The sequence below is a fragment of the Microcaecilia unicolor genome, chromosome 9, assembly GCF_901765095.1.
Source record: "Microcaecilia unicolor chromosome 9, aMicUni1.1, whole genome shotgun sequence".
Classification (NCBI taxonomy): domain Eukaryota; kingdom Metazoa; phylum Chordata; class Amphibia; order Gymnophiona; family Siphonopidae; genus Microcaecilia; species Microcaecilia unicolor.
Genome location: NC_044039.1, coordinates 97,650,484 through 97,668,683, shown reverse-complemented (window position 1 = coordinate 97,668,683; position 18,200 = coordinate 97,650,484). Strand labels below are relative to the sequence as shown.

General features: G+C 48.6%; 1 protein-coding gene across 2 annotated transcripts in view; it reads left to right on the top strand.

Annotated features, from left to right (window-relative positions):
• The window catches only part of DPH6 (diphthamine biosynthesis 6), a 211,638-nt gene that overhangs the window by 101,296 nt on the left and 92,142 nt on the right, over window positions 1–18,200 (top strand). For both annotated transcript variants that reach the window (XM_030215158.1, XM_030215159.1), the window contains exon 7: window positions 254–348. In XM_030215158.1, the coding sequence (XP_030071018.1) occupies window positions 254–348 (95 nt within the window). The remainder of the gene's footprint in view (window positions 1–253; window positions 349–18,200) is intronic.

Sequence of the window (18,200 nt, the reverse complement as noted above, 5' to 3'; positions counted from 1 at the left end):
TGACAAGGTCATAAGCAGAGGCAGCAAGATTTGAACCCTAGCTTTTCTGGTTCTCAGCCTGCTGCTTTAACTACTACACTACACCTCTACTCATTCTTGGACCACTTAATGGGATGGCTTGTGATACATAATTTCTGGGAAGGAGGAGGAGGTATGAAGTCAGGTGATAGTATGACTGGCAACTCTAAAGAAAGTATCAGGATAACTTGTCCAGACAGGAAATCTTTCACTCCTACACCCTGATTTGTTTCAGCTCTCAAGAAAGTATGGTGTGCATGTTTGTGGAGAAGGCGGGGAGTACGAGACCTTCACTTTGGACTGCCCTCTGTTTCAGAAGAGGATTGTGGTGTAAGTTAATATCTTTCATCTTTCTTTCATATTATTGGATTAACTTAATATGTCTCTGACTTACACTTTTGTGGGCTACACTCCTTTTTTATTTTGGCCTAATAAAGGGAGCTTAGCCTTCGAAAATTAGTCAGAATTGCATTGTTAGTCCAATAAAAATTGATCACCTGCTGCTGGTTTGTTGACTTCTGTTTCTCTAACACAGCAAAAAATTTTTCCTGATATCTTTCCTCTATTTCAGAGAAGAACTATCCTCCTCTTTCTGTGTTTTGGATTTTACATTTATTGATTTGTTTTTGAACCAAATTAGCTTGACAGTCTTTACAAGCCTGACTTTCTTTCTGTTGCATTCTGGGAACTGTCGATCTGTTTTGAATGTGCACTGGAATAGGGTGGACGAAAAGAAAGACTAGATCAACCTTAAGTGGTAATACTGGTAAGGCTCCGTGCGCCATTTCCAGTGCTTGAAATATTTTTTAAAAATTTTAGCACCAGAGGCTTACTCAGCAGTCATTGGGCAGGGCTGTGTGCTGCCCGGTTACCGCCAGGTTGGCTTGGGAGTCCTTACCGCCTCTTAAGTGGCGGTAACGGCTCTCCAAGGAAATGGCCGCTCAGTGTTTACATTACCGCACAGCCATTTCCTTTTTATTTTTTTAAAACCTTTTACCCACTGTGGCAAATCCACGCACCGACGCCACGTAGTTCTCCTTTTACCGCATCTTGGTAAACGGGCCCTAAATGACTTACCCAAAGTTAAGGAGTGTCAGTGCATTTTTTTTCTACATTTCTTCTCTGCCATTTTTTCTGCTAATGCCTATTCTAGCTTCTAGTAAGACTCCTACCTATATTCTCTTAAACATTTCTGAGAGATCATAAATTGCTTTATGCAGGCTGTGTTCTCTCATCTCGTGATATAACCTGATACTTCCAAGCTCATGGTGGAAGCGCAGTTCAAGCTTCACAAGCCATTTTGCCTGAGCAGTAACAGTAAGAAGAGCTGGCCTGTTGGCTCAGTGGATGTGCCGTTTACAGCAATGTGGAGAAACCTAGATTTTGATACCCAGCTTAGGTTTCTGCTGCTCAGATCAACCAGAGCTAAAGATGCTACAGAGGTAACATTTACAGTCTCTGGGGTGAGGTGTGGGGAGGCAATCAGTAGCTGTGCAATGGTGATTCATAGTGGTTGAATTTAGGGCCCCCATATTTGCAGCATTATAGAAGGAGCCCCGGTGAATGTTCCCAACAGAGGAATATCGCTGCAATGACTGGACTGAAAGTAGTTTGGGAGGGAATATAGAATATGGGAAAATTTTGTCATTGAAGGCTCATGGGGCTACATCCCAGCTCTGGTTCCATTTCAGCTTCAAGTCCAAAGAAGCAGGATGAAACTGCATGGTCAAAAGTATTGTGGTCATCAAAATTGAAAGAAGCATTTCAAGAGTAGGCGAAGGCCCTGTTCTCAGAGATAGTTCTGATGAACCCTAAATTTAATTGTTCTTTTCTAGTGCAGATGGATTCCTCAGAAATGGGTATGGAAGCATTTCTGGCCCAAGGGAGGGAGTCAGGCAAATCTATTTCATTTTATTGTATACCACTCCGAAAGATTACTCATTAGGAAGTATATCAAATACCAATAAACTTGAATTTATAAGCTAAAAACTACTCTCAATGGGAAATAGCAGTTGGTAATTTAGCAGTAGACACTGGTTATAAAGTGGGCATTGGATACATTCTGCTATTATGAGGCGAGGCCCCACTTCCCCCCGATGGACCGTCAGGCACTCAAATAGGTAGCTGAAAATAGACCATTATCAGTGTTCTGTAATCTTCTGGTTCCTGAGCCTCCAACCCTTCACCTATACTGTATAGGGCAGGAAAAAAAAAAACACAAGTATGCAGACTTCCTTTTTGGAAAAGTGACTTTGGGAGAGGCAGACACTCAACAAAGAAAAACTTGGCTAAGAGGGAAGGTGTGTGAAGGAGCATACAGTAGAGATCCCTGGTTCATCCTAGAGGCCACAGCAACCCACATTTTCCTTAATGTTATTATTTGTTTATTTATTACCAGCATTTATAGTCTACTAATTCACACTGTTCTAGGCAGATTTTTTTTTAAACTCTGTCATAAGACTTTACCCATCTAACAGCTGTAACTGGAGGTATCTCAAAAAGAGGAAAAGGAGCTAATATATGTTAATTGTACAGATGAATGTGGTATCAATAATGATCTTGTGATGGGAGCTCCAAGTCCCTGCAAAGATTATAAACCATCAATAGCTACTTACACTGAACATGCTAATGTATTGGCAACTCCATTAATTTAAAAAAAAGATAGCTGTGGAATCTAGAATAAATGCAGGTCCTAGGATGAAGCAAACAGTCCCTTACTGGGAGGGGAATCGTGTCAAGATAAAGTTAAGACTGTCCAGTATTGCTTTTGCAGAGTTTGAAGCTTGCAAAGGTAAGCCAGGCATTGCTTTTTGTTTATTTGGGGGGGGGGGGGGGGTGTCTGTTTTAAATAAAGATTATTTTTGCTTGTTGTGAACCTAGGCTAATCTGTTCTGTTTTCAAGCCTAGAACCCATCTTTGTACACATGCGAGCACAAGCCTATATGGCTGTTCCAGCATCTAGAAGATCATCGCTATTTTGCACAATCACTATGGTAATTCCAGCATGAAGAGTTAATGTGGCTACGTACACAGTTCCCTGTAGCCATTTGAGCATCAAAGGTTGACAGCAATTCTCCCGTATTCCACTCAGGATTTTATTTTTGTTTTAAATATCTCTATCTATAGTAACATCCAAAACTCTCCATACAAGCACCTGAATTTGAGTTCCGGATTTACTCAGTTCCTGTAAGTTAATGGTGTCATTCGGTCAAAAGGTAGCCAGAAAGATGCCATGTGTAAAATATTTAGAACAGGAATTTTTTCTCTGGTCTTACTTCCTCTGATCCCTAACCACACACATAGGCGCCGACTCCGTGGGTGCTCGAGCACCCCCAATATTTTGAAACCTGCCCTCCTGCTTTCCTGCCGCCCAGCCAGTGCTTAAAACTCATTTTACCTGACTGAACGGCAGTGAAAGAAGCCGGCTCGTCTTGCTTTCTCCTTCCCTCTCAGCTGAGCTGTGGTCCCACCCTCATTTCCTGGTTATGCAATGGCGGGACGCTGAGAGGGAAGGAGAAAGCAAGACGAGCCGGCTGTACTCTGCTTCTTTCACTGCCGTTCAGTCAGGTAAAATGAGTTTTAAGAGGTAGGGCAGGGGACAGGGAAGAGGGGAGAGATCGCTGAACATGGATGCAGGGGGCAGGGAAGAGGGGAGAAATCACTGAACCTGCAGGGGGCAGGGAAGAGGGGAGAAATCACTGAGCATGGATGCAGGGGGCAGGGAAGAGGGGAGGAATCGCTGACATGGATGCAGGGGAGGGCAGGGAAGAGGTGAGAAATCGCTGACATGGATGCAGGGGCAGGGAAGAGGGGAGAAATCGCTGACATGGATGCAGGGGAGGGCAGGGAAGAGGGGAGAAATCGCTGAAAATGGATGCAGGGGAGGGCATGGAAGAGTGGAGAGTTGCTGAACATGGATGCAGGGGAGAGAGGAGAGTTGCTGGACATGGATGGAGGGTAGGGCAGGGGAGAGATGAGAGTTGTTGTACATGGATGCAGGGGAGGGCAGGAGAAATGCTGCATATGGATGGAAGAGAGGAAAGACAGGAAGGAGATGCACATGGACGGAGGGGAGAGAGGAGAAATGCTGGATATGGAGTGGAGGAAAGACAGGAAGTAGATGCACATGGAGGGGAGAGGAGAAATGCAGGACATGGATGGAGGGAAGGGAGGACAGGAGGAAATGCACATGGATGGCGGGGAGAGAGGAGAAATGCTGGACATGGATGGAGGGGAGGGAAGACAGGAGGAGATGCACTTGGATGGAGGGGAGAGAGGAGAAATGCTGGCGATGGACAGAGAGGAGGGAAGACAGGAGGAGATGCACATGGATGGAGGGGAGAGAGGAAAAATGCTGGACATGGATGGAGGGAGGGAAGAGAGGAAGTGAGATGAACATGGATGGAGGGATGAAGAGAGAGGAAAAATGGTGGACATGGATGAAGGAGAGGGAAGAGAGAGGAATGAGTTGCATATGGATGGAGGGGAGTGAAGAAAGAGGAAGGAGATGCATACTGACAGATGAGGGAAAGGGAAAAGAGAAAAACAACACATGGATGGAGAAAATAGACGCTATGGGAAGAGGGAAGAGAGGGGGCAGATGCTGGAAGGAAAGGGGGGAGAGAGGGGGCAGACGCTGGAAGGAAAGGGGGAGAGAGGCGGCAGATACTGGAAGGAAAGGGGGGAGAGAGCGGGTAGCCGCTGGATGGAAAGGGGGGAAAGTTAAAGGAAAGAAGAAACAAGAGACTGGGACCAACACAATTAGAAACAGTAAACAGCCAGACCACAAAGGTAGGAAAAAATGAATTTTATTTTTAGTTTAGGATGAAGTAGTGTGGTAGCTGTGTTAATAAATATAGAAAATTGAAGTAAGGTGATATGTTTACTGGACTAATTTTAATACATTTTTGACTAATGTTTGGAGTCCAAACCCTCCTTTCTTGTGTCGTGCCCAGTACGGCAGTGTGGGAAGTGCGGGTCTAAGGAGCATTCTACGGAGTCTTGTGCATCTATCCGGTGTAATTTGTGTGGGGGTCTGGGGCATGCATTCAGAGCTTGCCCTTGGGCCTCCCATAACGGGGGAGAGGAGGACATGGGAGGGGGCGGTCCAGTTCAGGGGGGGAGGGGATGAAGGGCGAGAGCAGGTTCCCGGGGTGGGGGGGAGGGGCTGCGGAGGGACAGGGAGTGGGAGGTAGGGGGGAGGGGTTGGGGGAAGGGCGGAAGCGGCAGGAAGGGGCAGATGAGGGTTGGACACGGGTGTCAAAAAAACAATGGAAGGGGACAGGGGTACGGGAGGAAGGGGGAGGGGGGCAGGAATGGGGATAGAAGTAGAGAACAGATTTAGGGGATTGGAAGATGAGGGAGGGGGTGAGGAACTGGCAGGAGAGGAAGGAGAGGATGGGTTGGAAAACATGGCAGAGGCTGAAAAGGGAACAGCGGGTAAAAGGAAGAAGAAGAAGAGGGAGCATGCTTTGAGGGACGAAGAGGAGGAAATGGTAGTGGAGGAGGTCGGGGAGGTGGGGGGCTGATTGGGGGGGGCTGAAGGGAGGGTGGGGGAGAAAAGGAGGGTAGGACAGGAGGCAGTGATGAAGGCAAGAGAGGGGAGGGAGGATGGGCTGGAGGCAGGATTGACGGAGGGGGTCGAAGAAGGGAAGGGAGAAGGGGGAGAGGGGGGAGGGTCGGTGGACGACTCCCAAGGAGGGAGGGAGGTGGGCGAAGAAAAGAGGAAGAAGGGGAGGAAGAAAGTAAGGAAGGGGGGGGGGCTTTTTCAGCTAGGGGTCCGGGACTGGGCGGAGGAGGAAGGGGAGGGGAAGGGATCCCTGGAGGTAGTGTGGAGCAGAGGGAAGGTAGCCAGGAGGGCGGGGGGTATGGAACGGCACAATGATGGCGGGACTGCTGTTAACATTCGCCACACTTAATGTGGCTAGTGTCGCCTCCCAGAGGACGAGATGCTTGGCGTTCGATGGCCTCTCTGCCGTGGCGGCGGACTGTTTTCTTCTGCAGGAGACCAGGCTGCGAACGCTGGAGGAGGTTCGGCGGGCAAAGCAGGCCTGGAGATGGGGGCCCTCTATTTGGGGTCTGGCAGGGGAACGGTATGGGGGAAATAGGCATCCGCTTCAAAACCTTTAAAGTAGAGATCCAGAGGGTGGTGGAGCTGGGAATTGGGAGGTGTCTAGTGTTAAATGTGAGATTGCGGGGGATGGCTTTGCGGGTGATTAACATCCACTCTACCAAAACCCTCATCCACACCCTTGTCACCTCTCGTTTAGACTACTGCAATCTGCTTCTTGCTGGCCTCCCACTTAGTCACCTCTCCCCTCTCCAGTTGGTTCAAAACTCTGCTGCCCGTCTCATCTTCCGCCAGGGTCGCTTTACTCATACTACCCCTCTCCTCAAGACCCTTCACTGGCTCCCTATCCGTTTTCGCATCCTGTTCAAACTTCTTCTACTAACCTATAAATGTACTCACTCTGCTGCTCCCCAGTATCTCTCCACACTCGTCCTTCCCTACACCCCTTCCCGTGCACTCCGCTCCATGGATAAATCCTTCTTATCTGTTCCCTTCTCCAGTACTGCCAACTCCAGACTTCGTGCCTTCTGTCTCGCTGCACCCTACGCCTGGAATAAACTTCCTGAGCCCCTACATCTTGCCCCATCCTTGGCCACCTTTAAATCTAGACTGAAAGCCCACCTCTTTAACATTGCTTTTGACTCGTAAACACTTGTAACCACTCGCCTCCACCTACCCTCCTCTCTTCCTTCCCGTTCGCATTAATTGATTTGATTTGCTTACTTTATTTATTTTTTGTCTATTAGATTGTAAGCTCTTTGAGCAGGGACTGTCTTTCTTCTATGTTTGTGCAGCGCTGCGTACGCCTTGTAGCGCTATAGAAATGCTAAATAGTAGTAGTAGTAGTACGGGCCGCAAAGCAAACGGGTAAGGGCGGAACTGTTTGGGAAAATTCGGCCGTACCTTTACACCTCACGGCAGCTGGTGTGGGGGGGGGGGATTTTAACACAATCCTGAGGAAGGAGGATGGGGGGGAGGGCGGTGCAAGTAGGTTACGATGGGGTACAACTATCAGGGATCATGAAGGGAGCGGGATTGGTGGACGCGCACATAGAGTTTGGTTGTGGGACGCAGGGTTTCACTTTAGCCCGGGGCACTTGTGGAAGTAGAGTCGACCGGTTTTTAGTTCGGGGAGGGGCGCGTGGGAAGGCACCAAGGGTGGTAGAGGTTGATTTCTCAGACCACAAGATGGTGCTGGTCGAGCTGGGGGGCGGGGGGATTCACGGATTGGGGAAAGGATTGTGGCGTTTAAATCAGAAATGGTTGAGGGAGGGGGTGTTGTACCAGGAGTATCTGGAGTTTCTGGCAGACCAGGTATCCATTCAGGGTGTCTTCCCTTCCCTAGGGGACTGATGGGAAGTTTTGAAACACCGCACCAGGGGGTTCTTTCTCCGTCAGGCAAGGAGGCAGGGGAGGGAGGTCACCCAGCTAGGAACTGCTCTGAGGAAGCGAAGGGACAATTTGATTTCCAGGGGAGGGAGGAGGGAGGACATTGAGGCCTTGCAGCAGGAGGTGGAACGGGTACAATACAATCGGTACTCTTCCCTCGTCTATGAGCGGGACTTCGGGAAGCTGCTCAGCCCGAACCCGTATGACTGCTGTAAGGAAAGAAGGGAGAGGAGGGTGGTAGAGGGGTTAAGGGATGAGGGGGGGACGCTCCAGCAGTCTAGGGAAGGTATCTTGCAGGTGGTGGGGACCCACTTTGGGCGGGTCTTTTTGGACCAACGGTTGGGCGAGGAGGCCATGGCGAGGTACATTGAGGAAACCCCAGGGGTGGGTAAGGGGGGGCCTCATCTTCGGGCCTTGCTGCGGCCGTGGACGCTGTGGGAGGTACAGGAGGCCATCGGGGCTTGCGGCGCAGGACGGCGCCGGGGTCAGACGGACTCCCGGCAGAGTTCTACCAGCGGTTTAGGGATCAGTTGGCGCCGGTCTTGTTGGCAATCTGGGAGGCAGCACGAACAGGGGGATCCTTGCCTGAGTCGATGGGGGCATCAGCTTTGGTCCTTCTTAGCAAAGGCAAGGACCCCCAGGATGTGGCAAATTGGCGGCTGATTGCACTTCTGAACACCGACCAGCTCCTTGCCCGCATGAGGAAGATCTCTGGGGAAGTGCTGGCGGCCCCGCAGGGGTGTGGGGTCCCGGGAAGGTGGGTGCTGGAGGCAGTGGCCTGGGTGAGGGAGGGCCTGGAACGTAGTCGGGTGGGAGAGGGCAGGCTGGTGGTGGCCTTGGACCAGGACAAGGCTTTCGACCGAGTGCAGTGGGGCTTTTTATGGAAGGTCCTAGACCACTATGGATTCCCGGGGGAATAACTGCAGTTATTGTATGCGGGGGCGCGATTCTTTCCCCTGGTGAATGGATGGAGGGGGGCAGAGGTGGGGATCTCGGCGGGAGTGCGGCAGGGGTGCCCGTTGAGCCCCCTGCTGTATGCTTTCGCCATTGATCCGCTGGTGAGGAGGCTGGAAAGGGGGGGGGGGGGGGACGGCTCAGAGGGGTGGAGGTAGGCAAAGGGAATGTGTTGCGAGTCATCGCCTATGCGGACGATGTCACCGTCTGGGTGGCGGATCGCAGGGAGGGGAGGAGGCTGTGGGAGACCCTTGCAGAATACTCCCAGGCTTCGGGGTCTCGGGTAAACCTGGGCAAGAGCACCAGCTTGTGGGTGGGGCCGGAGGGACAACGGTTTAATTTAGGGGGTGGGTTCCCGGATGAGATAGAGAAAATGAGGGTTTTGGGAGTGTATTTTGGGGGAGGGGATTACGGGCGGGAGAATTGGGAACAAAGGATAGCGGAGGTGAGGGAGAAGGTGGACCGCTGGAAGGGGTGGCGGATGCCCATGGAGGACCGGGTCCGGTTGCTGAAGAGCCAGGTGGTCCCCATGTTCCTCTTCCTGAGCTACATCTGTCTCCTGCCGGAACACTGTTTCATGGCAATTTACAGCGTGTTCTTTCAACTCCTGTGGCGGAACAGGATGAACCCGATTAGACGTAATATTACTTACCGGTCGCGGGAGGAAGGGGGGTGGGAATGGTAAACCCGGTCTTGCTATTCTCCTCCCTCTTCATCCAGTTTAACCTGGGGCGGGCGGGGGGTCCGGATGCCCCAGGATGGGTACACAGTGTTGTCCAGTGGTGGGAGGGATTTTGGGGTCCTTGGTTGGGGGGAGGTAGGGTGGGATGGTTGCGGAAGGGTTTCCCGGAGGGGGTAGGCTACTACAAATCCTTGGTAAAGCTGGTTCGGCTGTGGGACATTACATGGGAGGAAGTTAGGGCAGGGCAGAGGGAGATCTGGGTGGAGCGGGTTCGCTCCCAATGCTTCTCCTCTCCCCTGGCTCTTAGGGATGCTCCAGAGCCCCTGCTGAGGCAGGGCCTGCGTTTTATTTCGTCCAAACGCATCCCACACAAGTACAGGGACATTGCCTGGCTGTCCCTACATGGCAGGTTGTATGTTAGGGCAAACCTTCGGTGTAGGAACCAGCAGGACAGAGACTGCCCGAGGGGGGAGTGTGCTGGCCGGCTGGAGACCATGGACCACTTCCTGAGGGAGTGTCCATTCTCCGTAGCGGTTTGCCGGAGAGTGGCTGCCTTGCTGGCCATCCCCAGCTTCACGTCCTACACCTATGCGGACTGGGTGTATGGGAGGCAGGGGGAGACGGGGCGGCTAGAGCCAGGTACCGCCTTTCTAATCTCAGTTATCATCAGATACTGCCTATGGATGGCTCGCTGCGGGGTGTCCCTGGGCCAGGAGTGCAGGTCTGCTGAGCAGGTCTCCTGGTACGTTGTCCGAGCTGTCCAGGAAGTGGCCCGATGGGAACGGGTGGAGGTGGGGGTAAAGACCTTTGAGGTTTGGTGGAAGCATGTACGCTTGAAGTTGAGTTGAATGTTTGAGGGGGGGGGACTGTTTTTTGGGTAAATTTTGCATTTTTGTATAAAAGTATAGAGGTTGCATTTTTGTATAAAAGTATAGAGGTTGCCGCGCAACTTAAGAACAATCCACGAGCAAACTTCCTTCCGCAGATCATTGAAGACCCATCTTTTTGAAAAAATTTACGGAAAGAGCCAAAGCACATAAAATCCACACTTACTGTTTAGTAATGCACTATAAATCCACTTCTGAACTCTCATCCCCGTAATCCCACATCACTCATACCTTTACTCACAGAAATATGTATACCATATGTCTTTACGCCTTAATATTGCCCTTCAAGCTCCCATTGTCTCCTTCCAATGTTCAATGTTTGTGTTCCATTGTTGCACTCCTTAACGACACTTCGATTGTCTCGCATAATTCTGCACAATGTAATCCATAACCAATCTGTAACAAATTGTACTTCCATCATTCATTTCTTATTGTAAGCCACACTGAACCCTCAAAAAGGTGGGAAAATGTGGGATACAAATGCAATAAATAAATAAATAAATAATAACTGCACAATGTAATGTATTGAATTTTGATTTTCCGCTTTCATTTAATAAAGGAATTCTCCAGTCTGCCCAACAAAGATAAACTCCGGTCCCATGGCTTTGTCCACCTTTAGATTTTCAAGTTGTTCATACACACTCTCTTCCGTGAACGGTGCTTTATCCACTCCATTCTCATATGTACTTTTGCCAGTCACTCGTGGCCCTTCTCCAGGATTTTCTTCTGTGAAAACAGAACAAAAGTGTCTGTTTAGCAAATTTGCTTTTTCTTCATCATTATCTATGTAGCGGTTCGCAGCATCTTTCAGTCTCACAATTCCCTTTTTAGTCTTTCTCCTTTCACTAATATGAAGAAATTTTTATCACCCCTTCTTACATTTCTAGCTATTTGTTCTTCCGCTTGTGCTTTCGCCAGACGTATCTCCCTCTTGGCTTCTTTCAGTTTCATCCGTGTTCCTCTTCTTGAGTTTTTCTTGTTTTCAGGAACGCCAACTCTTTAGCCTTTAGCTAATCGGCATAGTATTCACGCTGATGATTATCACCCGGTTAACACGTGAGACCTTAGCACTAAGTCAGTGGGTGGCGGTAATGACTCAGGCCCAAAATGAACGCACGCCAATTTTCATTTTGCTGCATGTCCATTTTCAGCCAAAAAAAGGCCTTTTTGCAGGTGCGCTGAAAAATGAACCTGCGTGCATCGAATACATGCTTCTATGCCAATGCAGGCCACTTTTCGGCGCACCTTAGTAAATGGACCCCAAAGAGAATTACAATGGTCAACAGTGGCAAGGAATTCACTAAATAAAAATGTTTTCAACGATTTATGAAATTTTAGGTAATCAAAAACATGCCTAATTGACTTTGGAAGGGAATCCCATTACTTAGTAGCTAGGTATGAGAAACTGGCATCATGAATTGATTTGTAACGGAGATTCTTACAATTTGGAAAATGGAGAAGTAGATAGTCTCTCGATGCAGGATGGACATTGCGTGATGGTAATTACATTGTAGTCCCCTTTCTAAGGGGGGGAATTTTTTAATTGTATTAGGCTAGTGTGCTGGGAAAAAAATGTATTATGCAGAACTGGATCCAAGATTACCCACCATCTTTTTGGCAGTGGTGTAATGTGTTTCATGCTTTAATGCTGTAGGAGGCACGTGATGCAAACTTTACTGTTAAACATCAAAAATGGTTCTGGTCAATCTGGGAACCCAATATACAAGTTCTTCCACCATGTATCCATAGTCTGGTCCTTAATAACTTATGCTTGCGAACTGCGAACACAGGCTCTTTGTGCACAACCCTGTGGTGGTGATTGGGGGTGGAGGGGGCTAGTGTGACGAAGGAGGGAAGGGAGGGAAAGATTGGTAGTTAGGGATGGTATAGGCTGTTTTCTTGGAGATAGGTGACTATAAGATCCGAAGCTACATATTTCCTCCTCCTATTATGATTCAGTCATATTGAAATGGTTTTTTTTAATCTGTCTTGTTGGTATATATGCAGTTTTCTTTCTATTCCTTTGTATGGTTTTCTAAATACTTAAAAAGATTATACCTAAGATATGTCCAAGTCACAGACAGTATCTTGGTAAGCCTTCCAGCAGGAGCTACTCTGCCTCTTGTGAGTCTTCTATAGACAGCCCAGTCCTAGCTGTGTCTTGTATTTCTGATCCTCTTAATTTCTGCTTTCTGATTGACACCGCAGGAACTAGTTCAAGGCAGGTTTGATTATTTCTCCCCCATCTGTGGGCTTATTTCCTGTTGCTTCAGTGCTATTCTCCTGAGGCTTGAATACTAGACTAGAACAAGATAAGAATGAAGATTGCTCACGGTATCCTGTTTCTTGTCTTGTTTTAATCCAGTATTCAAGTCTCAAGAGTCCCTGCTAGGGACCCGGTGACGGAATGAACCAGTCAGAGTAAAGGTACTGAAAGACTGACTCAGTCATCTAAATTAAAAAGCTGATAGAAGAATTCAGCTAAATTTGTCTAACCTGAAAAGACAGGAAAACCCCCAAACCCTTTCCAGGATTAGATTTCAGCATTTTTTCCATCGTTAATAGCTATTGTGCAGAAGCAAGCCTTCAAACTGTGACCTTTGAGGGGGGAGACAGTCATCTTCCAGGAGGAGCTATTCTGCCCTCTTGAAAGTCTGATATAGCCGTCTGTTGCCTAGCTGTGTCTTGTATTTCTGTAGTTCTTTGTTTAGCCCAACAGAAACTAGCTCAGTAAGCTTGAGCGTTTCTGCCCTGCCTCTGGGTTTGTTTCCTATTGCGTCAGTGTTCTTGTCCAGTTGTGCCCTAAAATAAAATTGGGGGGGGGGGGGGGGTGAGCTTCAGACCTGCAAGCAGAACTGGAGAGGTCACCCGTGGAAGCTATAACCGAGGTGGTGAACTCAGCCATAGCTTCCATGGTGGTGGTGAGAAGAGCTAAGAGTTGCTCACCACACCAGGTTTGTGTTGCTGCTCATGGGGGTAGAGGGGAGAGAGAGGTGCTGGACCATGGGAGAGAGAGAAATGGACCCCAGGAAAGAAAGAGAGATAATGGGGGAAGAGAAGTTGGAAGGAAGGAAGTGAAAGGGAGAGATGTTGGATCTGAGGGAGGAAGATTATCAGTCCTTTAGGAAAGGGAAGGGGGATGAGATTTGATATACTGCATTTCAGTGGTTATAATCAAGCAGTTTACACATCATATACAGATACTTAAGGTCCCTTTTACAAAGATGCACTGAAAAATGGCCTGCGGTTGTGTAGACGTGGGTTTTGGGTGCGCGCAGAATCATTTTTCAGCGCATCTGTAAAAAATGCCCTTTTTAAAAAATTTTGCCAAACATGGGCGTGTGGCAAAATGAAAATTGCTGCATGTCCATTTTGGATCTGAGACCTTACTGCCAGCCATTAACCTAGTGGTAAGGTCTCAAGCGGTAACCGGGCAGTAATGGTCTACGTGTGTAAAATGCTGATTACCGCCCAATTACCACCCGTGTACCAGAAAATAACAATATTTTACGGAGCGCATAGCGGACATGTGTCAAAAATGAAATTACTGCAAGGGCCAAGCGGTAGCCGGGCGGTAACTCAAAATTGACGCGCGTTGGGTGTGAGTAGGCATCTACGTGGCTTAGTAAAAGGGCCCCTTATTTTGTATCTGAGGCAATGGAGGGAAAGGAAATGGGATACCGCCTTTCTGTGGTTACAAAGTGGTTTACACATTATATACAGGTACTTATTGTGTACCTGGGGCAGTGGAGGGTTAAGTATCTTGCCTAGAGTCACAAGGAGCTGCAGTGGAAAATAAATAAATTTCCTTTAATTGTGCAGTTAATCGCAAATAAAAATTTTTATAGAAATGCAGCTCTAATAAAAACAAACTTAATAAAACAAAAAAGCTGCAGACGACCCAGGAAACTAAACAAAGGGCTCCTTTTACAAAGCCATAGTAGTGATTACTGAGCGCCAAATGCGACAAAGCCCATAGGAAGTGAATAGGTTTTGTCACATTTGGCACAACGCTAATTGCTAGCTCGACTTTGTAAAAGGAGCCCCAAATTTGTTTTGCCTTAGCGTGCCCTGCATGCTAAGCCCATTTTTACTGCTGGGTAAAAATGGGGGCATTTCCTAGTTTTTGTATTAATGGCCATGTGCTAATTTTGCAAACAGAAAAAGAGGCAATGGTCCACAATCAGAAATAGACAGAACAAGCAGACCAAAAGATCAGAGGTGGTGTGTTATTTATTCACTAGTAAAAAAGGCCCGTTTCTGACACAAATGAAATGGGTGCTAGCAAGGTTTTCCTCGGATTGTGTATGTTTGAGAGAGTGTATGTGAGAGTGACTGTGTGTGAGAGAGAGAGTGAATGTGCGAGTGTGTGTGTGTGTGAGAGAGAGAGTGAGTCTGGGTGTGATTGTGTCTGTGAGAGAGAGAGAGAGTGTGTGTGTGTGTGTGTGTGTGTGTGTGTGTGTGTGTGTGTGAATGAGAGTGTGTGCAAGTGCGTATGTGAGACACAGTGTGAGAGAGAGTGTGTTTCACACAGATACAGTGTGTGCGACAGAGAGCATGTGTGTGAGACACAGACTCTCTGTGAGACTGAGTGTATGAGACCAAGAGAGTGTGTGAGTGACTGTGTGACACAGAGAGAGTGAATGTGATACAGTGTGAGACATAGAGTGTGTGAGAGACAGTGTGTGAGAGTGAGAGAGAGAAAGACATTGACTGTGAGAGAGAGTGTGTGAGAGAGAGAGAGAGAGAGAGTGTGTGTGACAGAGATACCTCCCCCCCTCTCTGGTGTCAGGCCCCCCTCCCTCCCTCTCTCTGGTGTCAGGCCCCCCCTCTCTCTCTCTGGTGTTTGAGCGTTACTATGCAGGACGCTGAGCTCTGGCTGTGCTTTAAGGAACTGACAAATCCTATTTAATAGAATGCACCTCCAACACAGTGGCGTAGCAGGGGGGGCTGCCACCTGGGGCGGGGCGGTTCGCCGTTGCACTCCCCCGGGTGCAGCACGATGACACCCCCCCCTCGGCGCATCAACACCCCCCTCCCCCCCAACCAGCTCCCGCACCCTACCTTTAAAAAGAATGTCGGAATCCGAGGCGAGGCGCAGCCCCTCGCGCCTGCCCTTCATGTAAAAGAAATGTGGACCGTCGGGCCTTCTCTCGCTCTGTCTGTCCCGCCCTTGCGGAAATAGGAAGTTGCGTCAGCGGAGGGTGAGACAGATAGAGCGAGGGAAGGCCCGACGGTCCACATTTCTTTTACGGGCAGGCGCAAAGCGCTGCGCCTCGCCTCAGATTCCGATATTCTTTTTAAAGGTAGGGTGTGGGAGCTGGTCGGGGGGTGTCGATGCGCTGAGGGGGGGAGCTGGCAGGGAGCACCCCCCTCCCGAGCTGACACCCGGGGCGGACCGCCCCTCCCTCCCCTTGCTACGCCACTGCTCCAACATTCTGAAGCCGAGTAACCTCGTGTGGTTGGTCACTTCTGCTTGTGACGAACCTGGAAGTACGTGATGTCAATTCAGGAGATGGATACAGAGAGCAGGAATGCCTCAGCCATGCAGTCAGCTTCAGAATGTTGGAGGTGCGTTTTATTATATAGGATAATGATAATTACCTCCAGTGTAACTCTGTTATACCATAGACCTGGTCTTTCATTTTACACCAACAAGAATTATGCACCCACCTCCTCATCGGTCCTTGGTGTAAATATTTTGCACTTCAATTCTTATTTGTTCAATTATTCTCATATAGCTCTATTATAATGAAAATTTAACAATTATTATAAATACTCATCTCAAAGATGAATTCACAGTCAGTTGTGGGGTTTTTTTTATCCAATATAGACTCTTTCACCATGGAGCTGTTTCAAGGAACACCTCCTAGAATGGTAAAGGCAGAGATTAATATATATCCCCACCCCATTACTGTTCTTACTAATAACCCCCCAAAATTGTAAAATTACATAATTTTACCTATTTTAAATGGCGACGGCATTTCTCAGCTTCCGTGTTAAAATCAAAGACCAGTGAGTGGCACCACTGAGGTCTATGGTATAACAGAGTTACACTGGAGGTAATTATCCTTATGGACAATTGAGGATCTCTTAAAAGATTGTTGCATTTATATAGTGGTATTATTTATTTATTCAAACAGGCTGCTTCAGGGGTAATAACTAATAAAAATAAATAAATTCAAACCATATAAAAAGAGCAAATAACAGCACTGGACTTCTGCAAACCCACTGACCTTTTTGCATTGGCGCAATCAAGTGCACCAACTGATGACTTGGGAAGTGAGAGAAGCGAAAGGAACATACAAAAGAAAAGTGCGCTTTCTCAAAATTTGGGGATGCTTTTTGGATTGGATGGCCCAGAGAGGGAGCAGTCTCATTCTCAATACTCTGTAACAACAATTAAGTTAATTGTAGTGGATAACTATGTATGTAACAATTTGGAAAGGGAAGGAGGGGGAGATAATGAGAGAATGTACGAGACCTGCTCGGATGGGGAGGGGGGGATGGGGAAAAACATAATAGGAAGATAACATTGAAGATATGTTTGTATTTGAACTCATCATTTTATGTTACCGCTTTTCGATACCATGACCATCAACTCATTGGATGCAAGGGAGGGGGTGGGAGGGGAAGGTGGGAGAAAATGAGAAAAGCAAAGATGACAGGGGCTATGGATATATTGATGTGATAATAATGTGTTATTTATTCTGATAAAAGCCAAGTTTCATGGAAGTGTTAATTTGTCAATAAAATTGTTGAAACATAAAAAGCAAATAAAACATAATAAATAATATTTAGAGCAACTTAATAAAACACATAGCGGGGCATAATCGAATGCGAGCGCCCATCTCCATGGGTGTCTATCTCCGAGAACGGGTATGTGAAGGGGCGGGACAAACCGTATTTTCGAAAAAAATGGGCGTCCATCTTTTTTCCGATAATACGGTTTGTGCCAGTCAAATGCATCGGATTTGTGCGGATTTGAGCTGGGCAGTATCGTTTTTCAGCGATAATGGAAACTGAAGGTGCCCAGCTTAAAAACGAACAAATCCAAGGCATTGGGTCGTGGGAGGGGCCAGGATTCGTAGTGCACTGGTCCCCCTCAAATGCCAGGACACCAACCGGGCACCCTAGGGGGCACTTGTAACAATTAAAAAAAAAAGTTAACTACCTCTGAATCCCATAGCTCCCTTCCCTTGTGTGCTGATCCCCCCCCCCAAATCCCCCCCAAAACCCACTCCCCACAACTCTACACCATTACCATAGCACTTATGGCTGAAGGGGGGCACCTAGATGTGGAAACAGTGGGTTTTGGGGGGCGGTTTGGAGGGCTCCCATTTACCACCACAAGTGTAACAGGTAGGGGGGGATGAGCCTGGGTCCACCTGGCTGAAGTCCACTGCACCCACTAACAACTGCTCCAGGGACCTGCATACTGCTGTGACGGAGCTGGGTATGACATTTGAGGCTGGCATACAGGCTGGAAAAAAAAAGTTTTTAAAGTTCTTTTTTTTGGGTGGGAGGGGGTTAGTGACCACTGGGGGAGTCAGGGGTGGTCATCCCCGATTCCGGTGGTCATCTGGTCATTTAGGCAGTGGCGTTCCTGGCCTGGATGGCACCCGGGGCGGAGCGCCAATGTGCCCCCCCCCCGCTAAATGACACCTTCGCCCCCGCCCCAGCGAAATGACACCCCCCCCCCCCCCGGGTGCACGCCGCTGGGGGGGGGGGGGTGCCGCGGTATGCACCTGCTCCAAGTTTGCTAAACTTCGCTTCGCTGCAGCTCCCTCTGCCCCGGAACAGGAAGTAACCTGTTACGGGGCTGAGGGAGCTGCAACGAAGTTTAGCGAACTCAGAGCAGGCGTGTGCCGCGGCACCCCCCCCAGCAGCGTGCACCCGGGGCGGACCGCCCCCCCCCCCCCCCCCCTTGGTACGCCACTGCATTTAGGGCACTTTTTTGGGACTTGTTCGTGAAAAAAAAGGGTCCAAAAAAAGTGACCCAAATTCGCGCTAAAAATGCCTTTCTTTTTTCGATTATCGGCCAAGGATGCCCATCTCTCCTTGGCCAATAAACACGCCCCAGTCCCGCCTTCGCCACGCCTCCGACACGCCCCCGTCAACTTTGGCCGTTTCCGCGACAGATTACAGTTGAAGACGCCCAAAGTCGGCTTTCGATTATACCGATTTGGGCGCCCACGGG